This window comes from Thamnophis sirtalis, unplaced genomic scaffold, assembly GCF_051295495.1.
Source record: "Thamnophis sirtalis isolate CommonGarterSnake01/CBP01778 unplaced genomic scaffold, rThaSir2_p1.2 scaffold_5, whole genome shotgun sequence".
Taxonomy (NCBI): domain Eukaryota; kingdom Metazoa; phylum Chordata; class Lepidosauria; order Squamata; family Natricidae; genus Thamnophis; species Thamnophis sirtalis.
In genome coordinates, this window is record NW_028261385.1 from 62,070,965 (window position 1) to 62,098,733 (window position 27,769).

Sequence of the window (27,769 nt, forward strand, 5' to 3'; positions counted from 1 at the left end):
CTTGTCCTTTCTGGATAGGGCTCTGGGTATGGTCTCTGAACGGGCCTCAAAGTATGGCACATTATGGTTGAATTATAGTATTCACTTGGTGCCCAAGTAACATTAGGATCCAATCTACATTGCCAATAGTTCCCTGATCCCTCGGAACAGGGAGATAACCCTTCCTCTGGATAACAATCTACTATCCAGCGTTTTACATAGGCAAAACCCAGTCCCTGTGTATTCGGGACTTTATAGAAACAATGCCTACAAGGAGGAAAAGGTCCTGGTCCCATTTCCTCTAGTAGTGGATCAGAAGTTACCTTTACAGGGGAGTCATTTTTCACCGTGAGGGCCCTGACACCTGGTGTTTGTTGGGTGCTCTCCTCCCTCACATATGGTGGCTGCGAGGTACTCCCCCTAATCTCATTCCCCCCTGTAGGAAATGGGTCTTCATAATCAGGGGAAACCTCCCATATCTGCACTGGTGGTGCCCCTGGAGCAATCTTATTCTTCATGGCAGCATTTTTCATGGCAGCATAGAAATAGAGAAAGTTAAGAAGAACAGAAATGGCTAAGAGAAAAATCACAACTAAGATTGCTGGGATCAGACCATTCCTAATGCATGCAGTTTGGCGTAGACGGCGGTTGTTTTCCATGGTTGGTTCTCCTTGTTGGACGGGGACGAAGGTTCCACGGAAGACGCGATGCGTTGCCTGTGCGATGGGTGTCGGCGGCACCTGGAGCGACACCTGCAGAGGGGTCTTCACCACCTGGCCGTAGAGCGATTGCCTCCCGTGAATCAGCAGGCGAGGTGGCGTCCTCCTTTCCTCTTCTCCTTTTGGCAGGGTGTAGAGGCTGGACAGAGTCCTTGGAAACAGTCTCACACGAGGATGCAGCCAATTTCAGGCGTGTCCAATGGATCCAGGGCTTAATTTCAGCTACCTTAACAGCAAGGGGAGAACAAATAACAACAGTATATGGTCCACACCATCTGGGTTCCAAAGGCACCTTTTTCCAGTCCTTCACCCAGACCTCCTGTCCTGGGCGGAAATTATGTACTGGAGTTACAATCACATGTGGACGACATGACAGCACATATTTTTGTAATTGATGCACAACAGTATTCAAAGCTTGCAACTGTTTGATCTTCACTGTGTCTGCCACTTGAGTAGTAGGCAACACCTGTGGACTAACCAAATTAGGAACCCTTCCATACATTAACTCATATGGTGAGACACCCAACTCCCCTGTGGGTGCGCATCTCACGGCTAGCAATGCCATGCTAAGGGCATCTGGCCATTTAAGATGAGTTTCCTGACAAATTTTAGCCAATTTATTCTTTATAGTTCTATTGGTCCTCTCAACGATGCCCGCTGATTGGGCGTGGAAAGAACAGTGTAACTTCCAGGTAATCCCCAATACCTGGGCAACCTTCTGAGTGGCTGCATGAATGAACTCAGGCCCATTATCTGAAGAGATACGTGAGGGCAATCCATATCGTGGAATAACTACGTTTAACAGAGTTCGAGTCACCTCCAAAGCTTTTTTCGTTCTAGTGGGAACACATTCAGGCCACCCCGTGTATGTACAAACAACAACTAACATAGCAGTGTACGATCCCACTTTCGGCATGTCTGTAAAGTCAATCATTAAATAATCAAAAGGATAAGCCCCCCTAGGTTGGTGCCCAGGGGGAAGACTCGGGCCCTGACGTGGGTTATTAGCAGCACACACCTGACATCGAGAACAAACAGCAGCTGCTAGACTAGACAAATTGTTAATATAGACTTCCCTTATCAAAGCCTTTCTCAAAGCTGTCTTTCCTAAATGTAAATGCCTATGCAGGGAAGAAACAACCTCCCATGCTAACTGCTGAGGTACAAACACCCTGTTGTCCGGCAGAGTCCACCACCCATTCACCAGTTCTGCCCCTATAACTTCAGCTTGCTGGACTTCTGAGTGGCTATATGAGGGGGGTTCATCTTTCTGGTTTGGGATCCACAAAGTAAGACAGTTAGCTTGCAGGGAGAATGGATCCAAAGCTGTTGCTCTTGCCACCTGGTCAGCCTTGTGGTTTCCTCTTTCAGCTGTTGAAATTCCCTTCTGATGACCTCGTACATGCATAATGGCAACTTGTTTGGGGGACCACACACTGTCCAATAGACGCAAAATTTGGGGTCCATATTTAATGTCCTTTCCTCCTGCTGTAATAAGACCTCTTTCTTTGTACAAAGCTCCATGCACTTGAACTGTAAGAAAGGCATACTTTGAGTCTGTGTAAATGTTGACACGTAGGCCTTTTGCTAACTCCAATGCCCTAGTGAGTGCGTGCAATTCTGCCAACTGAGCACTAGTTCCTGCAGGTAAGGGCTCAGCTTCCCATACATCCTCAAGAGTAACTATTGCATAAGCTGCTTTTCTTACACCTTCATGGATAAAACTGGTTCCATCAGTAAAAAGAGTAGCATCCGGGTCGGAAAAGGGTTCATCTTTCAAATCTGGGCGACTTGCATAGGTTTCCTCAATAGTTTGCAGACAATCATGAGAGATCTCAGAGTCTGGTTCAGGTAATAGAGTGGCAGGATTCAAAGCATATGACTGAACAAGTTTTATGAGGGGGTTATGGGTAATAAGCCCCTGATACTTCAACATACGTGGATTGGTAAGCCACAAATGGCCTTTCTGATCCAGAACAGCCCGAAGAGCATGTGGGGTGTAGATATTCAACTGCTGTCCAAAAGTAAGCTTATTTGCTTCCTGAGTAAGTAAAGCTGTGCCTGCTACAGCCTTAAGACAAGAGGGCCACCCCTTTGCTACCTGATCCAATTGTTTTGACAAATATGCAACTGGTCGATACCACGTTCCCATCTTCTGAGTTAACACCCCCACAGCCATATTCTGTTTAGTGTCCACAAATAAATGAAAAGGTTTATCTAAATTAGGCAGTCCCAGACTCGGGGCTTGAGTCAAAGCGTGTTTCAAGTTTAAAAAACTTTTCTGTTCCTCTTTTTCCCATCGCAAAGGTTCCTTTTCATTTCCTTTTGTAGCCTCATAAAGGGGCTTTGCTAACAAAGCGAAGTTAGGAATCCAAATGCGGCAAAATCCTGCTGCCCCTAAAAAGCCTCTTAATTCCTTCCTATTTCTTGGGGCTGGTAATTGACAAATGGCTTCCTTTCTTTCATGTCCCAAAGTCCTTTGCCCTTGCTGGATATCATATCCCAAATACCTAACATTCAATTGGACCAATTGCGCTTTGGCCCTAGAAGCTTTATAGCCTTTTTCTTGTAACAGAAGTAAAAGGGATGCAGTATTGGCATGACAAACCTCTTCTGTTTGTCCTGTCACCAAAAGATCATCCACATATTGTAACACAACATCAGGAGCGGGCAAATCTAAAATTTCCAAGTCCGTCGCTAACGCCGCGCTAAAGTGCGTTGGCGAATTTTTAAACCCCTGTGGGAGGCGTGTCCAGGTATATTGTTGTTTCCTTCCTGTTGTCGGATTTTCCCATTCAAAGGCAAACAGGTGCTGACTCTTTTTATGAATGGGTATAGAAAAAAAGGCATCCTTTAAGTCAATAACTGAAAACCATTTAGCTTCTGGTGGAATCAGTCCAAGCAACACATAAGGATTTGGCAACGTAGGATAAATTGTGACTGTTGAACTATTAACCCTACGAAGATCCTGAGCCATTCTATATTTTCCTCCCCCTTTTGGTATAGGTAGAATCGGGGAATTCCATGGTGAGTCAGTAGGCACCAGAATCTTATAAGTCAGATACAATTTTATGACTTCCTGAATAGCCTGCACAATTTCTCTTGGGTACCCCCTCTGGCGGATGCATACAGGACGACTCATTGGTAGTTCCTCAACAATGACAGGGGTGTGGTGAGCAGCAAAACCAGGGGGGTTATCTTCCGCCCACAGCTCAGGAACCCGGAACTCCCTCCATTTGTCTCCTGAGACTTCCTGCACCACCATGATTCTCCAAGCCTCTTCCCGAGGAATTTCTAAATTCACATTTCCATATTTTACTTCTACGGATCCCTTTTCATCAAAAAATATCTGTGCTCTAAGTTTGCAGAGTAAATCTCTACCCATGAGTGGAAGCGGGCAGCTGGGCAAATATACAAACCGGTGAGTCAACATTTTTCCTCCCGCCGTGCATAATAGAGGCTCTAAAAGTGGCTGGGTTTGTGGTTTTCCTGTTGCCCCTTGAATGTTGATAGATTGAGAAGAAATATGTCCCAAAGGTTGAGTTAACACAGAGCGGGTGGCTCCTGTATCCACAAGGAAAGAAACTTCTTTGCCCCCCACATTCAGACAGACCATAGGTTCGGGGAGGCTAATTGAACCTACACTGCCCCGTCAATCCCACTCCTCAGCTTCTGCCAATCCAATCAAAGGGGTGTCGGGGGAAAATCCCTTGGCTTCTCTTTTTCGCAGGCTGTTAATGGGTTTCCTGATTGTTCCACGTCCCCTGAAGGTGTTGGGTCGGCTAAGAGAGAAATTTCTTGGCAAAGGGGTAGGATTTCTAGTTACTCTTGGCTGTTCAATCTCCCTTCTCTCAATTCCTTCTCTTCTGGGACAATCTCTTTTCCAGTGCCCATACCTGTGACAAATGGCACACTGATTTTGACCTAAGGAGGGGACTATAGTTCTCTCCCTACTTCCTCTATGTCCCCCCGGCACAGTCATTAAAGCGGTGGCTAGCAATTCTGCTTTTTTCTTCATCTGCTTATCTTTTTTCCTCTCCTCCAACAAATCCCTGTTGACAAATGTCTTCCTGGCAACTTCCATGAGTTCACTAAGAGGTTTTCCCAACGCTCCTTCCAACTTTTGAAGCTTATGCCTTATGTCTGGAGCTGATTGTGAAATAAAAGCCATTGCTAGCATGCGAGCATTTTCAGGAAGGGTGGGGTCGATAGGAGTATACATCTGATATGCTTCAACCAACCTAGAATAAAATGCCTCAGGACTTTCAGTAGCTTCCTGGGTTATTAAACTTGGCTTTGACATGTTTGTTGCAGGCTTTCCTGCTATGCGCACAGCTTTTATGATTAACTGTTGATAATTGAGCAACAAGTTTAATTGATGCGAATCATAAGGACTCCAATTAGGATCTTTTGAAGGGAAACGCTGTTCAATAAAGTCTGCTAAGGTTGTACGTGCAGGGACATCTGGTTTCAAAATATTAGACACTGCATTCCTGATTTTCTCCCTTTCTTCAGCATTGAAAAGTGTTGCCATAAGTTGTTGTAAATCTAGCCAAGTTGGGTGATGAGTATCCACAATAGTTTTTACCAATTCTGCCACTTCATTTGGTTTAGCACTATAAGGCCCATAGTGCATTTTCCAATTAAGCAAATCAGAGGTGGTAAAAGGAACATGCTGAAACAACGACCCTGTTGAAACTTGGGAGGGATCATCTGGGTTTACTAAGAATTGGTCAACTCGTCTGAGGGGTGCTGTAAAAACAGTCTCTGTCTTTGCTCTGGTTCTGGCTGATACTGGTTCCACTTCTCCACCCACAGCTCCCAACAATTGGTCCATCTCTTCCTCCTTCTTTTCCCAAAACTCTGGTCCCATGGTGTCGGGTGAGCTTATAGGAGCTTTTTCTTCTTTCTCTTTATATCTGATTTGTTCCATACTAGTAATTACAGCATCCAATCCCTGTTCAATTCCCTCAAGAGGTACCTGGCTTGTAGACCCCCTTGTGCTGGGTGTAGTTCTTCTGGAATAAGTCAGGGACATGGATTGCGGTGTGACTGGCAAACTGACCCCTCTAGGTGACACATATGGAGGTGGTTGTGGCAATTCTTCTGGTGCACTAGCCAGGACTGGTGGTCTCTGCTTAGGACTTTTGGGGTCTGTAACTCTGACAGCCATAAGAATACATTGTTGTTTACATTTCTTTAACCAAGCTGGGGGTTGATTAACCAATTTCTTCCAAACATCTATATATGGAGCCTGAGTTGAGCTCCCTAACTTAGGATCAAACACCAACCTATGGACTTTCAAAACTAAGTGAGGATCAAAGGTACCTATTTCAGGCCACCCAAGGCCATATTTGGGCCATTCTAATTCACAAAACCTCCTAAGCTCATGTTTACTCCACACAATTCCATAATCTTGACTCATAAATCCTTCTTTAAAATGCTTTAACATAGAATCCAGAGGAGTCTGACTACTACTACCTCCACCCATAATTTTCCAAATACTGAATAACACAATCTTAACACTTTAACTTTTTAAACACATACATATATTCTGGACAGTCCAATTCCCAAAACCTTTATACCTAGCAAGGTGGATCAGACCTCACTCTTCGGTTTTAAAAAGAAAAAAACCGAGCCTCAAATAGAAAGCCCACAATTACTTGCCTGTTTTCTGTGGCTTTCCTCCTCCGGTGCTGGCCAGTCTTGTTCTCCTTTCTCCTCTGGTTTTCCAAGGCTCTTGAGACTGCTAACCGCCGAGGCTGGGTTCTCCTCGCTGCCGGGAAATTCCCTCGGAACAAAAAGGTCCGTTTGGCGCCAGAGAGGTTCCTGACCCGATGAGCCCCCAGCCCCCCGGGTTAGGTGTCCCAGAGGGTCCCCAAAGACCCTATCGTCTCCTGGCTGGCTCGCCAAGAAATGTAATGGCAAAAACAGGGTCTGCCTTTCTACTTACGTAAGAATAGGAGACAATTGCCTTTTTTCCAGAAAAGAAAGGTTTATTGGATGCATCCAAGAGACCAGTAGATTTGCACCTAACTGATCTGAGTTAGGTATATTTTGACAGAGGTTTTATACCTTTGAAATGGTTATTACAAATCATACAGACGTCATATAGGCGTGCACTAATACAGGTCATCTTCTCACCTAAATCAGCACAAAGTTATTTTGGGTAAAATTACAAATATTTAAGGAAAATTACAATACATGATTCCCAAACCACAATAGGGAAGTAAAGTGAAGCTAAAAGAGAAGTGAATCTTGGCTACTCATGCAGAAAAAGGAAAATGTCAGAATGCCACCTAGATATATTGCTAAAAATATGGTTAACCTATAGCTTGTTTACAAAATGAACTTTGCCTTGGCATGAGCTGTGCCTATGACTAAAATATTGTGGTTAAGTCTTCCCTACTTGCGAAAAGCCTAGCTTCCTGCGTTTCAAGCAAAATAGTATGTTCCTCATTTTTCTCGTTAGGTGAAAGAGCATACACAGAGTTTTGATTTTGCAGTTTTAGAATTAGAATAAGACAGGTAGCCTGATTAAGTATCTAGGGGTTCAATGGTGGACCCCATGCTGTTTCACCACTACTGGTATGAAGGCCAACATGAGCTAAAGAACTGGCAACTGTGCTTTCACATTTTTGTGTTTACAGCAGTTGCCTATCCCAGGTCCTTAGAAAGGATTTGATAAATGGACAAAAATGCCAAATCCAGTCAAGCATATGGCAGAGTATGCAACCAACCATCGTAATATACTGTGACAATCTATTTTTTATTCCAAAGATAGCTGTTAATATAACAAAACAAATTATGATCAGAATTTACACTGTAGTGGGGAGAACAGAGAATATGAATACTCATCTAACTAGAGTTCTACTTTGACAGGATACAATAAATTTGAGATTCAAAAACTCAAAGTAAATAGTTAAAAATAGTTATGAAATGGATGGGGGTAAAATTTATTTAGAACATCCTTTGATGATTGTAGCCACAATGTTTTAGTCTTCCTACTTGATGTTCACTAACTTTCCAGACTATCAAGGACTTTATTAATCCTTCAGATTTAAGGCCTTACACAACCAAAATTTCTCCAGATTTGTCTTAAATCATCTAGGTTTTTTATAAACATTGATGTCATGCTTCTACTAATGAATCATATAGTGTGTCTTGTAGTAATGAGTCATATACTGTGCCAAAGTGATATATTTAAATTTTAATGGTCTTACAATAAATCTATAAATATGGTATTTTTAAATGGAAATGTTGAATAGATTGTTGGCTTTACAAATTAATAGCATTAGAGATATGTCTTGAAAGAGAACAAATTATTTTAAAATTAGTTAGTAGAGAATATCCATTATGATTTTCCATTTAACATTTAACTATCTGTGCATTCATCTATAATCTAAATGACTGCAAGAAAAGAGAAAGAATCAAAACATTAACGGAACATTTCAATATATCTGCCATTTCTCCTAAATACCTGAATATCTATTTTCTGATTCAGTTGACAAATTAATTGATGATATAAGTAGCATACATGTGTACAGTAAGCTATATATGTATATATGTGTGTGTGTTGGTCTGTGTTATAGCAATAACATGATAAATCTTGGCATTTAACATGTCATTTTACCTTTGAATATCTAAAATTGTGAGACCTAGCAACTTTATTATTGTGATTGACCAATTGTAAGTTAATTAGTGATTTTCAATACATTGAAAGAAGTATGGATTGCATGTGGCCTTATCAGGCTTTTACAGCATCTATATAGATGCTTAGCTGTTTGTGTTAGCATAATGTAATTCAGTTCACTGCATAATAAAGATAGAATGACGAAGAAAATGCAAGCATTCTGGTCATTAGCTAAATATATCTTTGCTTTCTCCAAGGACATTAAATCCATCGTGTGTTGTCTACTTGACCTTGATTTCATTATAAAATCATGTAGTGTATATTGTCTTTCAATTATGTTTATTAAAAAAAAAGATGCATTCTAAATATGTAAAGCAACTGAAGCTGGAATGTAATGTCAGAATACTGAACTGTTCTTTGCTATGATGATCTTGAATGATAGATGGCAGAATTGGAATATTTTGCTCACACAGTTATTGAAAGTGTATTAATGTCAGAGAGACCCAATTTATTTTTTAATACTGAAAAGGAACACATTGAAATATAGAAATTGTTTGTATGGGAAAGGTGGGGATGCTTTGGAACTAGAGTTTCCCAGGGCAAGGAAGCTAATTATGTCAATAAGCAACTGCCTTCAAGGACTAAGCTTCAGAAATACTAAGTAAAGAGAAAAAAATAAGGAAAAGTGTCTTATCTAAATTGCAATGAAAGAACAATGCCTCCATATTGGCAGAGTAAAAGCAAGTGCTTTGAGTTGTTTTATTTTTTTATATTTTTATTAACAAACTTGTAAGATACACACACATAAAACTTAGATGTACACCACATTTACACAATACAATACGAACAGAAGCCTCCTGTTCTTTCTAATAGCAATTATCAATCAATACCACTCACCTTATATTATTTCCCCTTCTATTGTATTTCATTTGGATTTCACCATTATTAACCCTCTTATTTTACTCATAACTATTATTTTTTGAGTTTTGTTATATTCCTTCATTGATTCTTGTTTCTTTCCTCCATCCACCTATACCATTTATTCCATATCTGGTATAATTCTGATTCTTCTTTTCCCTGGATTTCTTTAGTTAGATTGTCCATTTCAGCACAATCCATAACCTTTCTTATTATTTCATCTTCGCTTGGAATTAATTTGTTTTTCCATTTCTGGGCAAAGGCAATCCTTGCTGCCGTAATTATATGTAGTATTAAATACTGGATTTCTTTTTTGTATTTCACAGATATTATTCCTAATAAAAAAACTTCAAGTTTCCATTCTATTTTAACCCCTGTTATTGCCTCCAGCCAATTTTTAATCCTTTTCCAAAAAATTTTAGTCTTCTCACAGGTCCACCATAAAGGGTAATATGTTCCGTGTATTGATTCGCATTTCCAACATTTTGGGGAGGTATTTGTTAAGATTTTAGCTAACCTTGTTGGCAGGTGCCATCTGTAAAACATTTTGTACTGGTTTTCCTTGTATGCAACTGATAGTGTCATTTTTAAGTTTGTTCCCCCAAATGTTTCCCATTTGTCTAATTCAATATCATAACCAAAGTTCTGTGCCCATTTTATCATTTGTTCTTTCACAATTTCCTCTTCCATTTTATACTTCAGGAGGAATTTATATATTCTCCCTATCATTTTTCTATCTGAGCTTTGAATAATTTTATCCAATTTGTGTGGTTCTGTTTCGATGTCATATAATTTAGTATCTTTATTGTATTTAGTTTTGATTTGGAGATAAGTTAGCCAGCCAACTTTCATGTTCTGATCTGCCAATTCTTCAATTGTGTTTAAATTTCCCTGACTATCAATTAAGTCTCTGTATCTTAGCATTTTGTTCAAATCTATAAAAGTTGGGTGAGTCATCCATTCTGTCGGTGATAGCCAATTCGGGATTTTTGCATAGTGGATTTTTTTTATTTTGAGCCATTTTTGCAATAAAGCTCTTCTGATTAAATGATTTTGAAAGTACTTGTGCATTTTATTTTTATCATCCCATAGGAATGTATGCCAGCCTGCTTGCAAATCATGGCCTTCTAAGGTCAAAATTATAGCAGTAGACTTATATACCGCTTCATAGGCCTTTCAGGCCTCTCTAAGCGGTTTACAGAGAGTCAGCATATTGCCCCCAACAATCTGGGTCCTCATTTTACCCACCTCGGAAGGATGGAAGGCTGAGTCAACCCTGAGCCGGTGAGATTTGAACCGCTGACCTGCTGATCTAGCAGTAGCCTGCAGTGCTGCATTTAACCACTGCGCCACCTATTTTATTCTTTATTCTTTAGCTCTATCCAATCCTTCACCAATGTTATTGTTATGGCTGATGCGTATAAATCCCAATTTGGTAATGCTAAACCTCCCCTCTCCTTGCTGTCTTGCATTGACTTTAGTTTAATCCTCACTTTTCGCCCCTGCCAAATGAACCTAGTGGTTATTTTGTTTAATTCTTGAAAAAAAAATTTACCCAGATTAATAGGTGCAGCTTGCAACAGGAATAAGATTCTTGGTAAAATATCTCTGTAATCGGTTATTTGACATTACTTTGTTCTGAATTTATGGTAAGAAGGTAATATAAGCTCTTGGAATCCTGAAGAATTAGAATGCCATGTAAATCCCAATGAAAAAATAAAAAGAAAGACTAAATACTGAATGCCCCAAATCTGGGCCAAGATATATAGACAATTTCAGCACACAATGTTTTATTCCATAGGTATTCCTATGAAAAGCCGAAATAAAATATGCCATTGACGTGACTGTGCATTGCAAAGCTCCCACGCTAGATACCATTCTGCAGATCTTCAAAAGACTGCGACCCTTTAACTAAATATTGAAGGAGCACTCTCTTGAAAGGAACATACTCCATCCCATTACTACCAGCAAAGTAGTCACATTACTTGCCTTGATAACAACATGTGCCCTTTCAGCCAGCTATCAGAAGTTAACAGAAGACACTTTTGCGAATCTGCAACACGTGCTCCAAAACAGAACTGCTGCACAAATTGTATTTATTTTATGTGCAATGTTTTTATTTCAGAAAGTTACAGAAGGATATTTTGAACATTTCCGTGATTTACAACATGGCCAAAGTTAACAGCATCTTCAATAGTTTCAGTGTAATGGAATGTGAGAATGACCTTGGGAGACAGAAGGGGGAGTCACATATTGGACAACCAGTATATAAAGGTGTCAGATCACAAAAGACCCTTCCTGGTTTTCCAGAGAGTAAAAGGAAAGGAGAAGAGAAATACTTTCAGTCTTGCAAGATTCTTTTCAAGAAATCTTACAATAAAATAGAGCTATCACTTACAAGGCTGACACCCTAGATGCAATTAAATTATTCTTCTCCCCACCCCCTTCCTTAATGCAATTATGTGTTCACATCAAATTCTGTCTGCAGAGAAATATGATCCAGATAAATGCCTTTTCTCTATGCATCTATTGTTGAGCTGATCCCTCCATGCATAGCTGCTCCTCTTTTTTCTTACCCTCTGTGAACAATTAACACTAAAGGAAAAATAGGCATAGAGACAAAAACAGAGGGAAGTTTGCATTTCTCTCAGTATTTGATCCTAATCAACATTTTCTAGGAGAGTTTTAGTATTTACAGCATTCCATGCCTGGTTTATAGTGCATGGCTTATTTGACCTGATGCATATAACAGGATGCTCAGCTAGAATCTGAAAGTACATTTAAAGTACAAAGGTTAAAAGTGCATTATTTTAACCTCTGACATGTAGGCAGCATATAGGCATCCACGTTATGTCTACCTGTAACTGATACTTTACAATGAACATGTTAAATAACACGTGAACTGCTAAGGCCCTAATTTTTATAACTATCTATTGTAAACTGGCAGAAGTAACAGTATATATACATAAAAGATGTTTAACTGTATTTAAGCAAGAACGGTTTTGCTTATCTTACATATTTTTTCTTTCCTTATCCTCAGTATTAAATAAGTAGCTCAAGACTGAAAACTTTATTGTACAACAAATACTTTGATGTAATCTGCAACACTTTCTTTTTTTCTACCATGATACTTAGTTTCATAGGACAAAAGTCAAACTGTTTGCAATGTTGATATCCCAAATTGTAATTAATAACTAATGAAGAGTCAGTTGAGTGTGGGGTTAGCACCAAACTAGAAACTGGGATACTGTGAATTCTAGTCCCCTGTTAGCCACAGAACCAGTGTGTGACCATCAGCCAGCCACTCTCTCTCAGACCTCAGAAGTAGGCAATGGCAAACAATGCTCATGAAATCTTGCAAAGAAAACTGCAGGGAAGCAGTCATCAAGAATTAATACTGAGGCAACCAATAATAATACTGAAATTAAATATTTCTTTTTTACTTCTAATACTCTTAAATTATATAAAACATAAAAATATCAATAATTTTAACCAATACTCTGCAAATATCATTGTATCAAAACAATATAATGAATTAAAATCTACAACATAAAATGGAATCCAAACTTTTCATATCCCATTCATATAGTTTGGCATTGCAGCCTAGGCTGAACTCATGTTCAGAAGTAACATGAAGTGCTCATGACTCATAAAGAAAAAATAATAATTTACTAAGAAATAGAAAGATAGTAATTTAATATCCATTAAGATTTTTTTTTAAAAAAATAATAATAATGCAGTGAGCATAGTCAGAATAAAACTATGCCAAAATCTGTTTTAGTTATGTAAGCTGTGATGTGGCTTCCAGGCTTACATGCACTTTATTTCATTCATAGGCTTCTGCATTGACATGAAGAACAAATTGCTATTATCTAACTAGCAATGTATCTAAAAAAAGAAACAGTGGAATCTTTAAATCGGTTTTATCCAGAAGCAAATTGTGCTCTCTGGTCCCAGTTTCTTGAACACTGGCTGGTATAAGTCTACAGTACTCTAAGTTGAGACGGCATGTGGAGCAAAACATTGACATTTTTATTTCTCATCAACTCACATGAAAAGAATGTGAAATTGCTGGAGTCTGAGGTTCTAATTGCATACTAACTGTATACGATTGCATGGTCATGCTTATTAGGAAGTACAGGAGTTGAAATCCAACAGTGATTTGTATCTTCATGCCAAACAAGTTTATATCTAAAATTCTATGTGCTGGACAGTCCATCCTTAACAATCCATCCTTAACCCTGGGGGTTAAAATTTATGCCCCTCAGAGAGGGCTCGCAATTTGGAAGTCCTCCTGGATTCGCAGCTGAAATTGGAAATCATCTGTCAGCTGTAACCAGGGGGACCTTTGCCCAAGTTCGTCTGGTGCACCAATTGCGGCCCTATTTGGATCGGGATGCGCGTCTAACGGTCACTCATGCCCTTGTCACCTCGAGGCTGGATTATTGTAACATGCTCTACATGGGGCTACCCTTGAAAAGCGTTCGGAGACTGCAGTTAGTTCAGAATGCAGCCGCAGGCAATATTGGGTGTGCCGAGGTACACCCACGTTACACTTATCCTCTCTGAGCTGCACTGGCTACCAATTGGTCTCTGGACTCAATTCAAGGTGTTGGTTATTACCTTTAAAGCCCTTAGGGCCAGGATACCTTCAAAACCACCTGCTGACACATACCTCCCAGCGGCCAGTAAGATCCCACAGATTGGGCCTCCTTCAGATGCCATCAGCCAAACAATGTCGGTTGGCAGGCCCTTGGAGGAGACCCTTCTCTGTGGCTGCTCCGACCCTTTGGAACCAGCTCCCCCCGGAAATCCGGACCATTCCCACTCTCATGGCCTTCAGGAAAGCAGTAAAAACTTGGCTGTTCCGGGATGCCTGTGGCTTTTGACCTCACTGTTGAGGTCCGGCCCTGACCAGAATGAATTTATGAGGGGTGTCTGTTTGTTTTAAATTGTTTGTCGTTATGTGTTTTTTTATATATTTCTTGTAAGCCGCCCGGAGTTCTCTGGGATTGGGCGGCATATAAAAACTCCAAATAAATAAATAAATAAATAAATAAATAAATAAATAAATAAATAAATAAATAAATAAATAAATAAATAATAAATAAATAAACAAACAAACAAACAAACAAACAAACAAACAAACAAACAAACAATATTACAAGCATACATAGCAAAAACTGATTTTCATGTTGTTATTCACAGGCTTTTTCAGGAAACACCAATGCTGACAGTGTGGTATATTACAAGCTTGAACATTCCATCAAAGCAAGGTTTCTACGATTTGTCCCTTTAGATTGGAACCAGAATGGCAGGATTGGGATGCGGATCGAAGTCTATGGATGTGCTTATCGTAAGTTATGTCTTTTCTTTTAATGAGAAGAATGACACAAATCTGCAATATAATTCAAAACTGCAAGTGAAATGCCGCTTAATTAGGCTTTGCTTTTCAGCTGTAATAAAGGCTTTTAGAGGGATACAGTGACTCAGTGGCCAAGATGCTGAGCTTGTTGATCAGAAGGGTCGGCAGTTCAGCGGTTTGAATCTCTAGAGCCACGTAATGGAGTGAGCTCCCATTACTTGTCCCAGTTTCTGCCTACCTATCAGTTCGAAAATATGTAAAAATGCAAGTAGAAAAATACGAACCACCTTTGGTGGGAAGGTAACAGCATTCTGTGCACTCTCGGCATTTCCAGCCACATGACCACAGACAGCCTGGCTCTTTGGCTTTGAAACGGAGATGAGCAATGCCCCCTAGAGTTGGGAATGACTAGCACATATGTTTTTACCTTTACCTTTTTAAAGGCTTTTGGGGGGAGGGATATAAAAATTGCCTATTAACACCTTATTGTTCTTTTTTATCTTGATTTTTTTGCATACTAAGATCAATATCATGCAACACTGGAATTTATAATTCTGAATTCCATTTGTAGAAAGGTTTGTTTTTCCTTTGTGGGGACTGCTTTAAGCAAACTAGGATGGCAAATACTATTTTTTTTTCATGAGTCATTGAACGTTATGTGTCTGAATGTTTCAATTTATTTATCTGTCCACTTTTTGGAGATTGGAAAAGGGAAAAAAAAATCAATAAACCCCATGTTCAGAAATAGAGATGCACCACTTAAAGTGCATCATTAAGGTTCAATGTTAAAGGATAGTAAAAATAAAACCAGAAAGAGCATGGGGATTATGTGCAAATATTACATCTGATGGATTTGTTAACTGATCGTTGTAGTTGATAGATGACAACATATTGAAAATAGAATGAACATTTAGCACATTGTTCACTTTGTTCCCTGGTTTTAATGGACTTATCTTTCCCAGTGGAAAGGCAGTGATTAAAAATAAAACTAAAGGGAAAGAAAGTCTCAGATAGTTGCAGTATGTTTCAGTGAACTTTATTTACAGAGGTCATATAGAGTTGCAAGCAGATTTATTAATTTTACAGGACAAGATAGAAAACTGCGGGGGGGGAGCTATTGGTGGAACTCAAAAGAAGTCAAAGGTATTAACAGGATCTTTTAAAATACTGCAGATACCCCTTCAGCAGAGATAATGGATTCTTTAATGGGCTCACAAAGATGAATTTTAAAAAGCTTATGCCCAAAACAAAGCCTAATATAGCAAGTGTTATGTCAAGTGAAATAATATGAAATAGGAGCTTTCCATTGATTTGGAAGAGGACAGTCAATTGAAAAATGACCTACGGGAAGTCTGATAAATCTTCATTTACTTCACAAATGTAGCTTTCAAGAACTATTGCCTCTTTTGTCTTCTTTACTTAGGCTGTGTGAATGTTGTTTGTGACTTATTAAATCACCCTTACTTACAGATTATGATAAATACAAGGTTATGTTAGTGTCTAATATCCTATTGAAAGTGCACATCTATGAAAATGGCAAATTCATATGCACCGCCAAAACAGAAGGGACAAAATCGCAAAGCATGTTTTCTGTCATCGCAACACAAGCTTCTCCCTTTATATATTCATACCATTAGCAAGATTTTAAAAGGCCAGAGTTTTCCCTGTGATGTTGCAACTCAGGTTTATTTTGGCATCATCACTGTTAGCTACAGATGCCTCTGCTGACATATAATGAGAGAAAAGTGTATTATCAATGGCCAAATGTGTATAACTTTGGAGAAATAAAGCCTATTATATATGAAAATTGTGCCTGTTTCCCCACATATAGAAAATGGAATTTTTTTTTTATTTCTCTCTTATATTTCAGAATTTGTCAAATGGTCTTGTAATATTTTGTAACTTAAAACAATACAAATCCTCTGTTTACAACCTCTGAAATCTCTATTGTTTCCCCATGTTTCCCCATGACAACATTTCTTGTATTTTCGGTATCATGTGAAGAATATATTATCATGCCATATATTTTATAAGAATATAAAGGCTGTTTTATAAGAAAACTGTTTGTTTGTTTTTTACTTCCAGGATCTGATGTAGCAGATTTTGATGGAAGGAGTTTCCTGCTTTACAGATTTAAACCCAAATCCACAACGGCCCTAAAAGATGTAATTTCTCTGAAGTTTAAAACCAGCCAAAGAGATGGGATTCTGCTACACAGAGAAGGACAGAATGGAGATCACATCACATTAGTTTTAGCTAATGGGAAGCTTTCATTATTCATCAATATAGGTACCAAATACACAGTCATATTGTCCCTCTTTTAATAACATATCAAAAGAAATCTAAACTCTTATATCTTTGGCATCAATGTTGTTTATTATAGCAGACTTAACCATTTGTTTTTCTCCTCTTGAAGGTGATGCTAAAATGTATTCTGCTGATGCCCAGATTAATATCACTCTGGGTAGCCTTTTGGATGATCAGCATTGGCATTCAGTCCTCATTGAACATTTCAATAATCAAGTGAACTTTACAGTTGATAAACATACTCACCATTTTCATGCAAAGGGAGAATTCAATTATTTGGACCTTGATTATGAGGTGTGAAAATTATCTTTCATTTATTAGAGTTATTATCGTTGTGATGTAAATGAGATTATGCGATTCAAGGATACTGTGAGATGCATAGTTGAGACTTCTCTGCTTCTCTGCCTTCTGTAGAATTAACCAAATTTGATTTTGTTATGAAACATGGTTCGCAAATTATTGCTATGCAAGATTTAAAGCACGGACAGTGAGAAAGTACAATATTAGCACGGAATTCGGCTTTATACTGATGTTCAGTTGGGGATGCTAATTTCTTCCCTGCTGAGTAAATTTGAAGGCGTTTACTTTCCTTTTTGGAATTGGTGGCAACACAACTTCACCAGTCATTTCTTATATCTCTTCATTATTTGCTAGTAAATGTGCAGTGTTAATCATTCAAGCAGGCATTGGAAGCGTGAGAAAAGCTAAGGAAGGAATGGTTTGCTTTGTTTAAAAAAGTTATTTTAGGATGCATTGAAGTTACAGTGACCAGGGAAGTAATCTGAATCTAGATCTCTATTTATTAAAATCCTCATCCTAATATCAAAACCCTTATTGCAAGAAATCAAGTTCAAATCTCTAGTAAAAAAAAAATTTGGCTGTTTCCTGCTGCAATAGTCTAAAAGAGAAGAAGACACTTATCAGAGAGTAAAAAAGAAAGTACCACTTACTACTTGCTTCAATCGAGCCTACTATACAGCCACAAACATATTACTCCAGTGTTCTACCAAAAAAGTTGCCCAATCCTTCTGTAGACCAGTGGAAGAAGGTAATTTTATCACTTTGTCATTGCACTAATCCCTTATCTTATCATCTTTCATCTCTGTGTAATGGTTTATAGAATCATATGGGAAATTGAACAAATATATTTGAGCATGAGGTAGAAATAAGTATGCAGAGTTCATGTGAATTATTTAAAAAACTGAGCAGCTTTCTATGTAGAATAAAACTACTCATTGCACAGTAATGTTAAAGACTATAATATATGTGTGTACAGTACAACGCAGGATTTGAAACATATAAATCTTCAAATATTGCTGAAATATAACTCCCAACAGCCATTATGTATCATGGCCAACAGTACTACAGGAACTGTATGGCAACATCTGGAAGACCACAAGTTCTTCATCATTGGTTCAGAGCATGAATTATAACATGAAGAACAGGATGCCATGAATATTTTTAGTAAAAATAAATGGAAATAATAATACACATATTTGTGAAACACACATGCATAGTTTCATAGGACTGAAACATCACAGTACAATTTCAGGTAGGCAGTTATAATGACCACAAGAAAACAGACTCTTTCCACAGTACAAAACATTGATAAAAATTAGATCATCACTATATACATGTAGATGTATAGTATATTTGCACGTATGCTGAGGGTATCTATATGTTTAGTGTGTGTGTGTGTGTGTGTGTGTGTGTGTGTGTGTGTGTTCTGAATTGATATTTATAGGTAAACATTGTTCAGTTAGAAATGAGAAATACATTTTATTCTCTTAAAATTACTATTGAATAAATCATCTCCTTTTCAAGAATGAGAACATGCTTGTTTAGAGTATTTGACATTGTGTTATTACCTATGGAACTATATTTAAGGTCTGCATTTTAACCTGCAATTTATGTTAATGCATTTGCCAATTAAAAAGAGCTTTCAAATAAATAAAAAATAAATTGATGCTAAATAGACTAAAATGGAAAGTGGTGTTTTTATTCTACTGTTAGTGTTTTTGTCGTCATAGTTGCAATCAAATTGTCAGAAAATTATTTAATACTGTTATTGATTTTTATTCTCTTTCTAAGCTCAGCTTTGGAGGGATTGCAATGCCTGGAAAATCAGGGATATTACCATGGAAAAACTTTCATGGATGTTTTGAAAATATTTATTACAATGGTGTGAATATTATTGATTTGGCCAAGAGATATAAACCTCAGATCAACCTAATGGTAAGAGATATTTATATGTGTATGCTCTCCCTCCCTCCCTCCCTCTCTTTCTCTACACACACACACACACACACACACACACACACACACACACACACTTTTCCCTTTTGGCCTCAGTTCATAGTAATATTCAAATTGCAATCTAAGGTTGGTACGTATTTAATTCTAAAAAGTTAACTTAAGTACACTATTGGAAATAGTTTTTTCATCCCTCCTTCCTTCCATTTAACTGTGCCCATGAAAAACCTTTCTGGTTCACATAATATAATAAGAGAATAAGGTACCATGGGGGAATGAAAAAGAATATCGTTAGTGTGATTAAATTAAGAGTGTCTGATACAAGCCTAATGTCTCCTTCTACCAACTACCTCTATTCATCTCATATTGTTCAGAAGGCCCTTTGGTTTTTGGTTTATTTTTTCTGTGGTTATAAAGGCTTGTGCGGCAAAGGAAATAATACAGCACTGATGTTGTTACTTAGTTTGATAATAAAATGTCTGGGGGGAAAAAAGCACCAAAAGTCCCATAATTTCAACACTGAGCTACAAATATTCTCTTCTATCAGAAACAATCAATCACCAATTTTTAAAAGTGAAGCCAGGATGTATACTGTAACATTTTGGCTTTATTAACTTCAGTTCATTGTAACTGGCTTAAATTGAAAATACCACTTAATATATCTGTAAAAAACTGCAGTTTCAATTGTTAATTGTGTTAATACAGGACTAGATTAAGACCAAGAGCCTAAGCATTGCCACAAAATGTCTATAGGGGATAGGTAATAGTGTCAAAATACTTGTTTACATGTTAGTTACATATTTTCATCATGTATGTAAAACTGTGTGTTCATGTGCATACTCAATAAACTACAAAAAAGAATAACAAATAAAGAAGGAATGTAAAGAAATGCCATTGGAAAATCTAGTTATCTATATTTAAAGTTTAAACTGAAAAATAAAGAATTATTTGAAATTTTTTGAATTTCTAGGAATGGGAGATAAACAGAATATATCCAGTTCCATTTTAACATGACTATGCAATTACATTTTCCTGAACTTTTCCTGAAACTGTGATGCAATTTTCAGCATACAATATACACAAATGTGCATATTAGATTAAAGGGAGTACATAGTTTATCAAGCTTGTACTCTTCACATATCTAATATACTCATGGAGGGGTCTCCAAATTATTTAAACTAATGATATATTGACTAGCAACCTTGGCAAGATGCTTCTAGTTCTGTATTTTTATCAGTACAGACTGATAGCTCTTAAAGGGATGACATTATCTATTCAAAATATTACTTTTCATTACTATCTTTTCCTGAAACAGCTGAACAATATACAACTGCTACCTGTAATTTCTGACCATGGTAATAGACAAACTAATCTTGCCTAATCCTCTCCATTTCTGCATTGGCCTAATGTTTATCTTGTTTCCTTTGTTTCCAGGGCAATATATCTTTCTCCTGTTCTGAGCCGCCAATTATTCCTGTCACCTTTTTAAACCCCAACAGCTATTTAGCATTGCCTGGAACAGCAGGACTAGATGAAATTTCAGTCAGTTTTCATTTCCGCACCTGGAACAATGAGGGACTGTTGCTATCAAATAAACTATATCAGACTTCAGGTGGCCTCCTTATGTATCTAAGTGATGGGAAAGTTAAGCTGAGCTTCTACAAACCCGGAAAGGCACAGAGTGACATCACTGCAGGTGAAGCAAAATGCAGAAGAAAGCAATTTCTAAAATAAATTCCTGGACTAAGCATCAGAATTCTGATGAGAGCATTGTGTGTGTTTATCTTTTAAGTGAGAAAAACATGCTTTATTTATACCAGTTTTCTGCAATGTAAATGGGATTCAAATTCCAGAATTCCCCAGTTGGCATGGCAGTAGATGAGAATCCTGGCACTCTGACCTTAAACATCTGAAGTTGGAAAGTTTGAAGAACACCAAAGTTGCTTAACATGGGAAATGTTTGTGACAGGGCCTCCTACAAAGCTCAACTTCATATGTTGTTCAGCTGAAATAATTTGAATAAAAGAATATCTGATATACTAAGTACATGGACAGTTTATAGCCCAATACAGAATATTTATTACAAATTGCCTGTCTGGTTCTCTAGAAGGTAGAGTTCTGGAACTTATGAAAAACCTGTATAAAGTAAAGACTATATAATATCCCTTTTTTATCACAAATCTAAACCTCTATGCCTAAATATATGAATTACAGAATCTGTATGATAGCAGAGTCTGATAGCAGGAAACCAAATTGTTGAATCTAATAATTTGGGCATAATTCTAAGTAATTCTTTGAGTTGTTTTAAGATTATATTTGGGGTTGGGTTACGCTGTGCTTTCCAGATAAAATGGTACAAGTTGCATCATTGTTAACTTTCATGGCCATTGAAGGTCATTCCAATAAAAAAAAATCAGATTAACACACACTTGGCACTGGATAGAAATATTCCTTGAACTTGCTTAATGAATATCCATTTGTGAGGTCATTAGACTATAACTCAGGAACAGCCACATTCATCTAGTCCAGAAAAGAGTAAGGTTCTACATTTAGGCAAGAAAAACAAAATGCACACGTAAAGTATAGGTTGTACCTTGCTCAATAGTAGTAACTCTAAGAGGGATCTTGGAGTCCTAGTGGACAACCATTTAAATATGAGCCAGCAGTGTGCAGCAGTTGCCAAAAAAGCCAACACATTTGTAGGCTGCATAAACAGAGGGATAGAATCAAGATCACGTGAAGTGTTAATACCACTTTATAATGCCTTGGTAAGGCCACACTTGGAATACTGCATTCAGTTCTGGTCACTACGATGTAGAAAAGATGTGGAGACTCTAGAAAGTGTGCAGAGAAGAGCAATAAAGATCATAAGGGGACTGGAGACTAAAACATGCAAAGAACGGTTGCAGGAACTGATTATGTCTAGTTCAATAGAAAGAAGGACTAGGGGAGACATGATAGCAGTGTTCCAGTATCTCAGGGGTTGCCACAAAGAAGAGGGAGTGAAACTATTTTCCAAGGCACCTGAGGGTAGAACAAGAAATTTCCTGACAGTTAGAACAATTACTCAGTGGAACAGCTTGCCTCCAGAAGTTGTGAATGCCCCCAAACTGAAAGTCTTTAAGAAGATGTTGGATAGCCATTTGTCTGAAGTATAGGGTTTCCTGCCTAGGCAGGGGGTTGGACTAGAAGACCTCCAAGGTCCCTTCCAGCTCTGCTATTGTATTGTATTATAGCATTCTGGTTCCACAATGGCCAATTATTTATGGGAAAGTTACCAGTAGGACTTAAGTTCAATGATGTTTTCTCACTGCCTTTAATCATTTAGGTGACTTTGCAATGTTTTCTTCCCAATAGCGGACAACCAGAAGTACTGGGAAAAATTTTAAAAAAAAATACCCTATGTCATATATAAAAGCCCAATCTTGTATATGAAATGTCACCAAGGTTACTCACCGGAGAGCAACCACATCTGGCTTTTAAAAATCTGGATGACCAATACATTGCAACAGATACATTAAAAAGATAACCCTCAAAGTATTTTAGTATTTGCTTGGATTTACTGGGTCATTTCCAGTAGCTCTGTTATTCCGAAGGCATATCTTTAGAGATGTTTGAACCCGAAAGCAAATGGCCTAAGCATTATTCTAATACTGCTTTTAAATTGAATGTTGTGGTCTTTATCACATATATGGTTGATAGAAGCATTGATAAAACAGGAGATTTACAGGTTTTCCTCTTGCAGCATTTATTTGCAGCTTTCCCTTTGAGTGAGTGGTAAGGTAACTGAAATATAACAGCTGGGATAATTGAATGATTGCCAGCAGCAATTCAGTATCATGGTGGTGATTTATACAAAGCATCCATCCTGGAATTGAAGTTCTGACATTGGGTTTAGTCGCAGCACAACCAATTACAATGTATGCTAACACTCCCCAACTCAGATTAAATAATTCAGAAAGTGTGTCCATTTGTGGCTTTCCTAGGCTCTCCATCAGAGAAAGTTAATTCTACAGCAAGAATGTCACTGATGTACCATTTACTGTGATATATCTGGCTTCCCCAAAGCAGTTTAAATCACAGCCCAATTACATGCATGTTAATGACACAATCATATTTCCCTGCCTGTTTTAAGTGGTTTCTTCCATGCCCTGTAATGTCTAACTGACTTCCCAACATGCGTTTCTGACAGACTAGTAAATGGTAGGCACAAATCAAAACACTCTGTAAAATATTTGTCTACAATCTGACACTTCAGGCAAGGAAAAGTCAAAAACTATGTTAGAATAGAATTTATCTCACTGTACAATGCAACTAAGACAAAATTCTTGAGGAGTTATAAATGAAAGTTTTCATTTACTTATGCAGCTATAAAATATCATGTGTCTTTTTTTAAAAAAATAGGTTCTTGCTTCCTCAGCAGAAAGTTATCTAACAACAGCACACTATGAACTTTTTTTCTCTTGCTAGTAAGTTTGAAATGTTTATTGTAGCCATTGGAGCAAATCAAGTCTGCAAGTAGAGATTGAGTAATTAAATTATGAATGGTTGGACAGGTTTCTTCCCCTACAGGCAGACTTATGACCTGGCTTTCACACAGACAATATGTGATAATTAAATTGGAGCATATTACTCTGAGCACAGCTCTGAGACTTCATTACCAGAGATATATAAAGATTTTTTTTTGTTTCCCACATAAAACAGAGAACAATGGCACATATTAATTTATGAATGATTAACTGACAATAAACCAAGACTTCCTATTGCAGTAGGGTCTTTATATAATGCTCCCAATGCAATTTCTTTTGCTAGTTGTTCAGCAGTTGTTTAGAAAGATGGAAGTTTCGAAATAAGAAATTAGGATATGGGTTACAATTAGGATTGGTATTATATAGAATGTTGCATCACTTTCTGGACCATCTTCGAGACATGATTCAACTGAGTCACCATCAAATCACTCCATCAAAGCTTGGTACAGGTAATTTTTGACTTTCAACAGTTCATTTAGTCACCATTCAAAGTTAAAACGGCACTGAGAAAGGTGATTTATGACCATTTTTCACATAACTATTGCAACATTCCCATAGTCATGTCATAAAAATTTGGATGCTTGGCAATTTATGATGGTTAGAGTGTCATGTGATCACCTTTTTCAACCTTCTGATGAGCCAATTGTTCTGACCTAGGACCACAACATCAATGTGGAAGCCAGAGTCACTTAACAACTGTGTTACTAATTTAATATGCAATGATACACTTAACAACTTTGGCAAGAGAGTTATAATATGGGGCACAACTCACTTAAGAAATGTCTCACTTAACAACAGAAATTTTGGACTCAATACAACTCTTAATTTTATCACACACAAAAACCTGAATAGACATTTGACTGGAGGTCATGGTAAAAGACATTATAAATTACACCAAAGTATTAGAAATATCTGCTTGTGACAACATGGAATCTTTCATTTAAATACTATAGTCTATCCCTTGGTAATACAAGGACAGGAAATCAGTAAAGAGAAAAAGAAAGCAAATATATGGTGATTCACACAAGCTGGAATTTCATTTTCTCAGAAGTGCTAAAGATTATGAAATTCTTGTCAGATATTATATTAATATGTTCTCTATATTTCAACATTTCTTGTCATTTTTCCCCTTATAGGTGCTGGATTACATAACGGGCAATGGCATTCTATATATTTGTTAACTAAAAAGAATCGTGTAACCTTAATGGTAGATAATGAAGCAATGTCAACATCTCATATGTTAGTACCTATGCATATATTTTCAGGAGACACCTATTATTTTGGAGGTGAGATACATTTCATTTTCTTCTTAAACCATAAAAATCTGAGTTTTGAAAAACCATAAATGAAACTTGGTTTCATATGGGACTATTATTAGTAATATTTATTGTAGATTTCAGTTGAACATCTCTGCTTCATGTCATTAACATCTTCTGGGCAATGCAGAGGACTAAGATTTGATGAGACATACCAATTCTTCAGGGTTTGGGGTTTTTTTGGAAGAAGAGTCATCTGATTTTAACATTTAAAGCAATTTCTTAATACAGTGCTGTAAAAACTAATATTTAATCTTTCTCACTGTCTTTCCTTGTATATGATCCTAAGTTTGCAAAATTATAAAAGCCACCAGGCTGAATGCACATAAAACTACTGTACTATTGGCTTCGAGGGGAGGGGCTGCCGCCGTCGGGAGCTAAGTAAAGCTCCTGCCAGGACTCTGGTTCGTATATCTTATAAGATCTATAGATATCTCCCCTTTCTGGCAGAAAGGGGCAGGGAGAAGGTCAGTCGTTAGGATCTCTTTGTAATTCATAGCTTTTTTTTTGCTGTGAATGGAGAAGAGGTTCAACATTAGCTGAGCCTTTACTCCGGCCAGTTTTCCGCGCTGCTTTTTTTTGCAGCCTAGGCAGATTGCCTCCCCCCCAGGACAAAACTAAGCTATTTAAAAGCCAATTCGGGCGGGGAACATTCCCGAGGAACTTTCTCTATTACTATTTAAAATACCAGCTTCAATCTCGCAAAAGGCTCCCTTTCTTCTTTTTTTAACTGCGTCACAAGATGGCGATCTCGTTGCTTTTGTGTTTGATCTGACGCAGCTAGCTGACCCTACCCTCCTGAAGGCTTCTCCGTACTAATTGCTAAAAGATTATCTGAGGGGAGCACAGACTTTGATTTTTGGCTCGCTGGATTGCTTGTCTCTTATTTTTATTCTGGAATGGCTCCCAAACTTAAACAGAAGCGCCTCCTTAATAATATATCTCCAAAAAATGCCATGAAGCCGCTACCCTTGTCTCCTACACCCTCCACGGGAGATTTGCTAACACAAGAATTCCTTCTTAAAACGCTTAATGATTTCAGACAGGAGATTAATCAACTGATTTCGGATTTATCTGATGAATTTGATGCTAAAATTGCTCAGGCAAAGCAGGATATAATCGGAGTAATGACAGTCATGACAGATTATATTGCTGAAACGGAGGACAAATTGGAACTTTTGGAAGAAAGTAACCTTAATCTGATATCAAAAATTCAAACGTTAGAACAGGAAATTGAATCTGCACAAAAAGAACTTGTCAAATTAAATTATAACAAGTCTGCCTTTGCTATACGTGTTAGAGGGCTGCGTGAAAACCAACAGGAGAATTTGAAACAGACATTCTTTGAGGCTTTCAGCCGCTTGGTGGGAAGTCCGGGACTTAACTTTGATTGGCAGATTCAAAGAATTTACCGCCAGAATTCCTGGGTAGCAAAACAGCGACAGCTTCCGAGGGACATAATAATATACTTTACTACAAGGGAATCTAGAAATGAGATAACACAGAGGCTCTACGGAAAGAGGTTGAGAATTGACGGGGACGACTTGATTGTTTTTAAGGAGATACCATTTCAAATGTTAAGAACAAGGAGACAGTATGCTTTCTTAACCGAAGAACTCAGAAACTCTCAGATTTCATATAGATGGGAAGTCCCAGCTGGTATTACAGTTACATTTGGCGACCAAAAACACCGCATTAACTCTGTCTGTGAAGCCCGAAAATTTTACTACGAGACCCTGAAGGCGGGACTTCCTGATTCATCCGGATCTGGGGAGAGACAGGGAGAAGGAGAAGACAAACAGCGAGACACGTGGCTACAAGGTGGAGCGTGTTGCTTTTCTCTTCCGGAAGGGCAGAAGACTAAAGAATAAAGACTAGCGATGTTTTTAAAGCTTTATGATTTCCGTCTGGGATAAAATGGAAAAGTGGCATATCGATGATGAGACATGGAGACTGAAAGAAGCGTTGCTGATTGGGGACATATATTGTACAGAAATTTTGTTTGAACTCTAACTTTAATTGTGCATGAACTATTCTTTTAGGTGAAGAGAGCGGAAATTGTGATCTTTTTGAGTTGTGGTTTGGGACAAACGGAGTTGGGAGGTGCGTGGGAGAGGGAAGGGCAGCGAAAGTTTAATTAGATTACATGGGGCTAGAACGTAAGCTGATGTTTGTTTGAGTTGCTATATCAATATAAGGTTAAGAAAGTTTGGTCGGAGAATCTTCAGGAAAGTGGAGTAAATATGGGAGGAGCAACGAATATGGATAAAATATATATGTGGATATGGATAAAGGCAGGGTGGAAGGTTAAAAATTTATATGTGGAGGTGGGTAAGGATAGAAAGGGAGGTGTTGGAAATGAAAAATGAAAGAAGTATTTGAGTTAATGGTGTTATAGAAAGGTTTGGATACTTGGATAAAAAAGGAGATAAATTAAAGGTTTGAATAGATAGACAAAGCAAGGAGATTTTTAGTTGGGGAATTCTAACTGATCAACTTACCTGGCTCTAATATAGTTTGAAACCCTGCAAGTAGTAAAATAATCGAAATTTGGAATGAGTCACATTGATTAAGATTTATAGATAATGGGAAGCTGTGGTAACGTAGTGGGCTTATGACCCTTTTTGTTTCTTTCTCCTTTTTGTGTGTGAGTGTGGGTGTTTTTTTTTTTTATTATTTCTTATTTTCTACTATTTTTCCTTTTTCTTTTTGGCTACTTTTATCTTACTTTTTTTAAATTTTAAAGTTAG

At 37.8% G+C, this 27,769-nt stretch overlaps 1 protein-coding gene across 1 annotated transcript in view; it reads left to right on the forward strand.

Annotated features, from left to right (window-relative positions):
* The window catches only part of CNTNAP4 (contactin associated protein family member 4), a 294,703-nt gene that overhangs the window by 188,976 nt on the left and 77,958 nt on the right, over positions 1-27,769 (forward strand). Inside the window, exons 4-9 of the mRNA XM_087715908.1 lie at positions 14,458-14,605; positions 16,700-16,903; positions 17,031-17,215; positions 19,013-19,156; positions 20,609-20,870; positions 24,840-24,989. Of these exons, the coding sequence (XP_087572034.1) occupies positions 14,458-14,605; positions 16,700-16,903; positions 17,031-17,215; positions 19,013-19,156; positions 20,609-20,870; positions 24,840-24,989 (1,093 nt within the window). The remainder of the gene's footprint in view (positions 1-14,457; positions 14,606-16,699; positions 16,904-17,030; positions 17,216-19,012; positions 19,157-20,608; positions 20,871-24,839; positions 24,990-27,769) is intronic.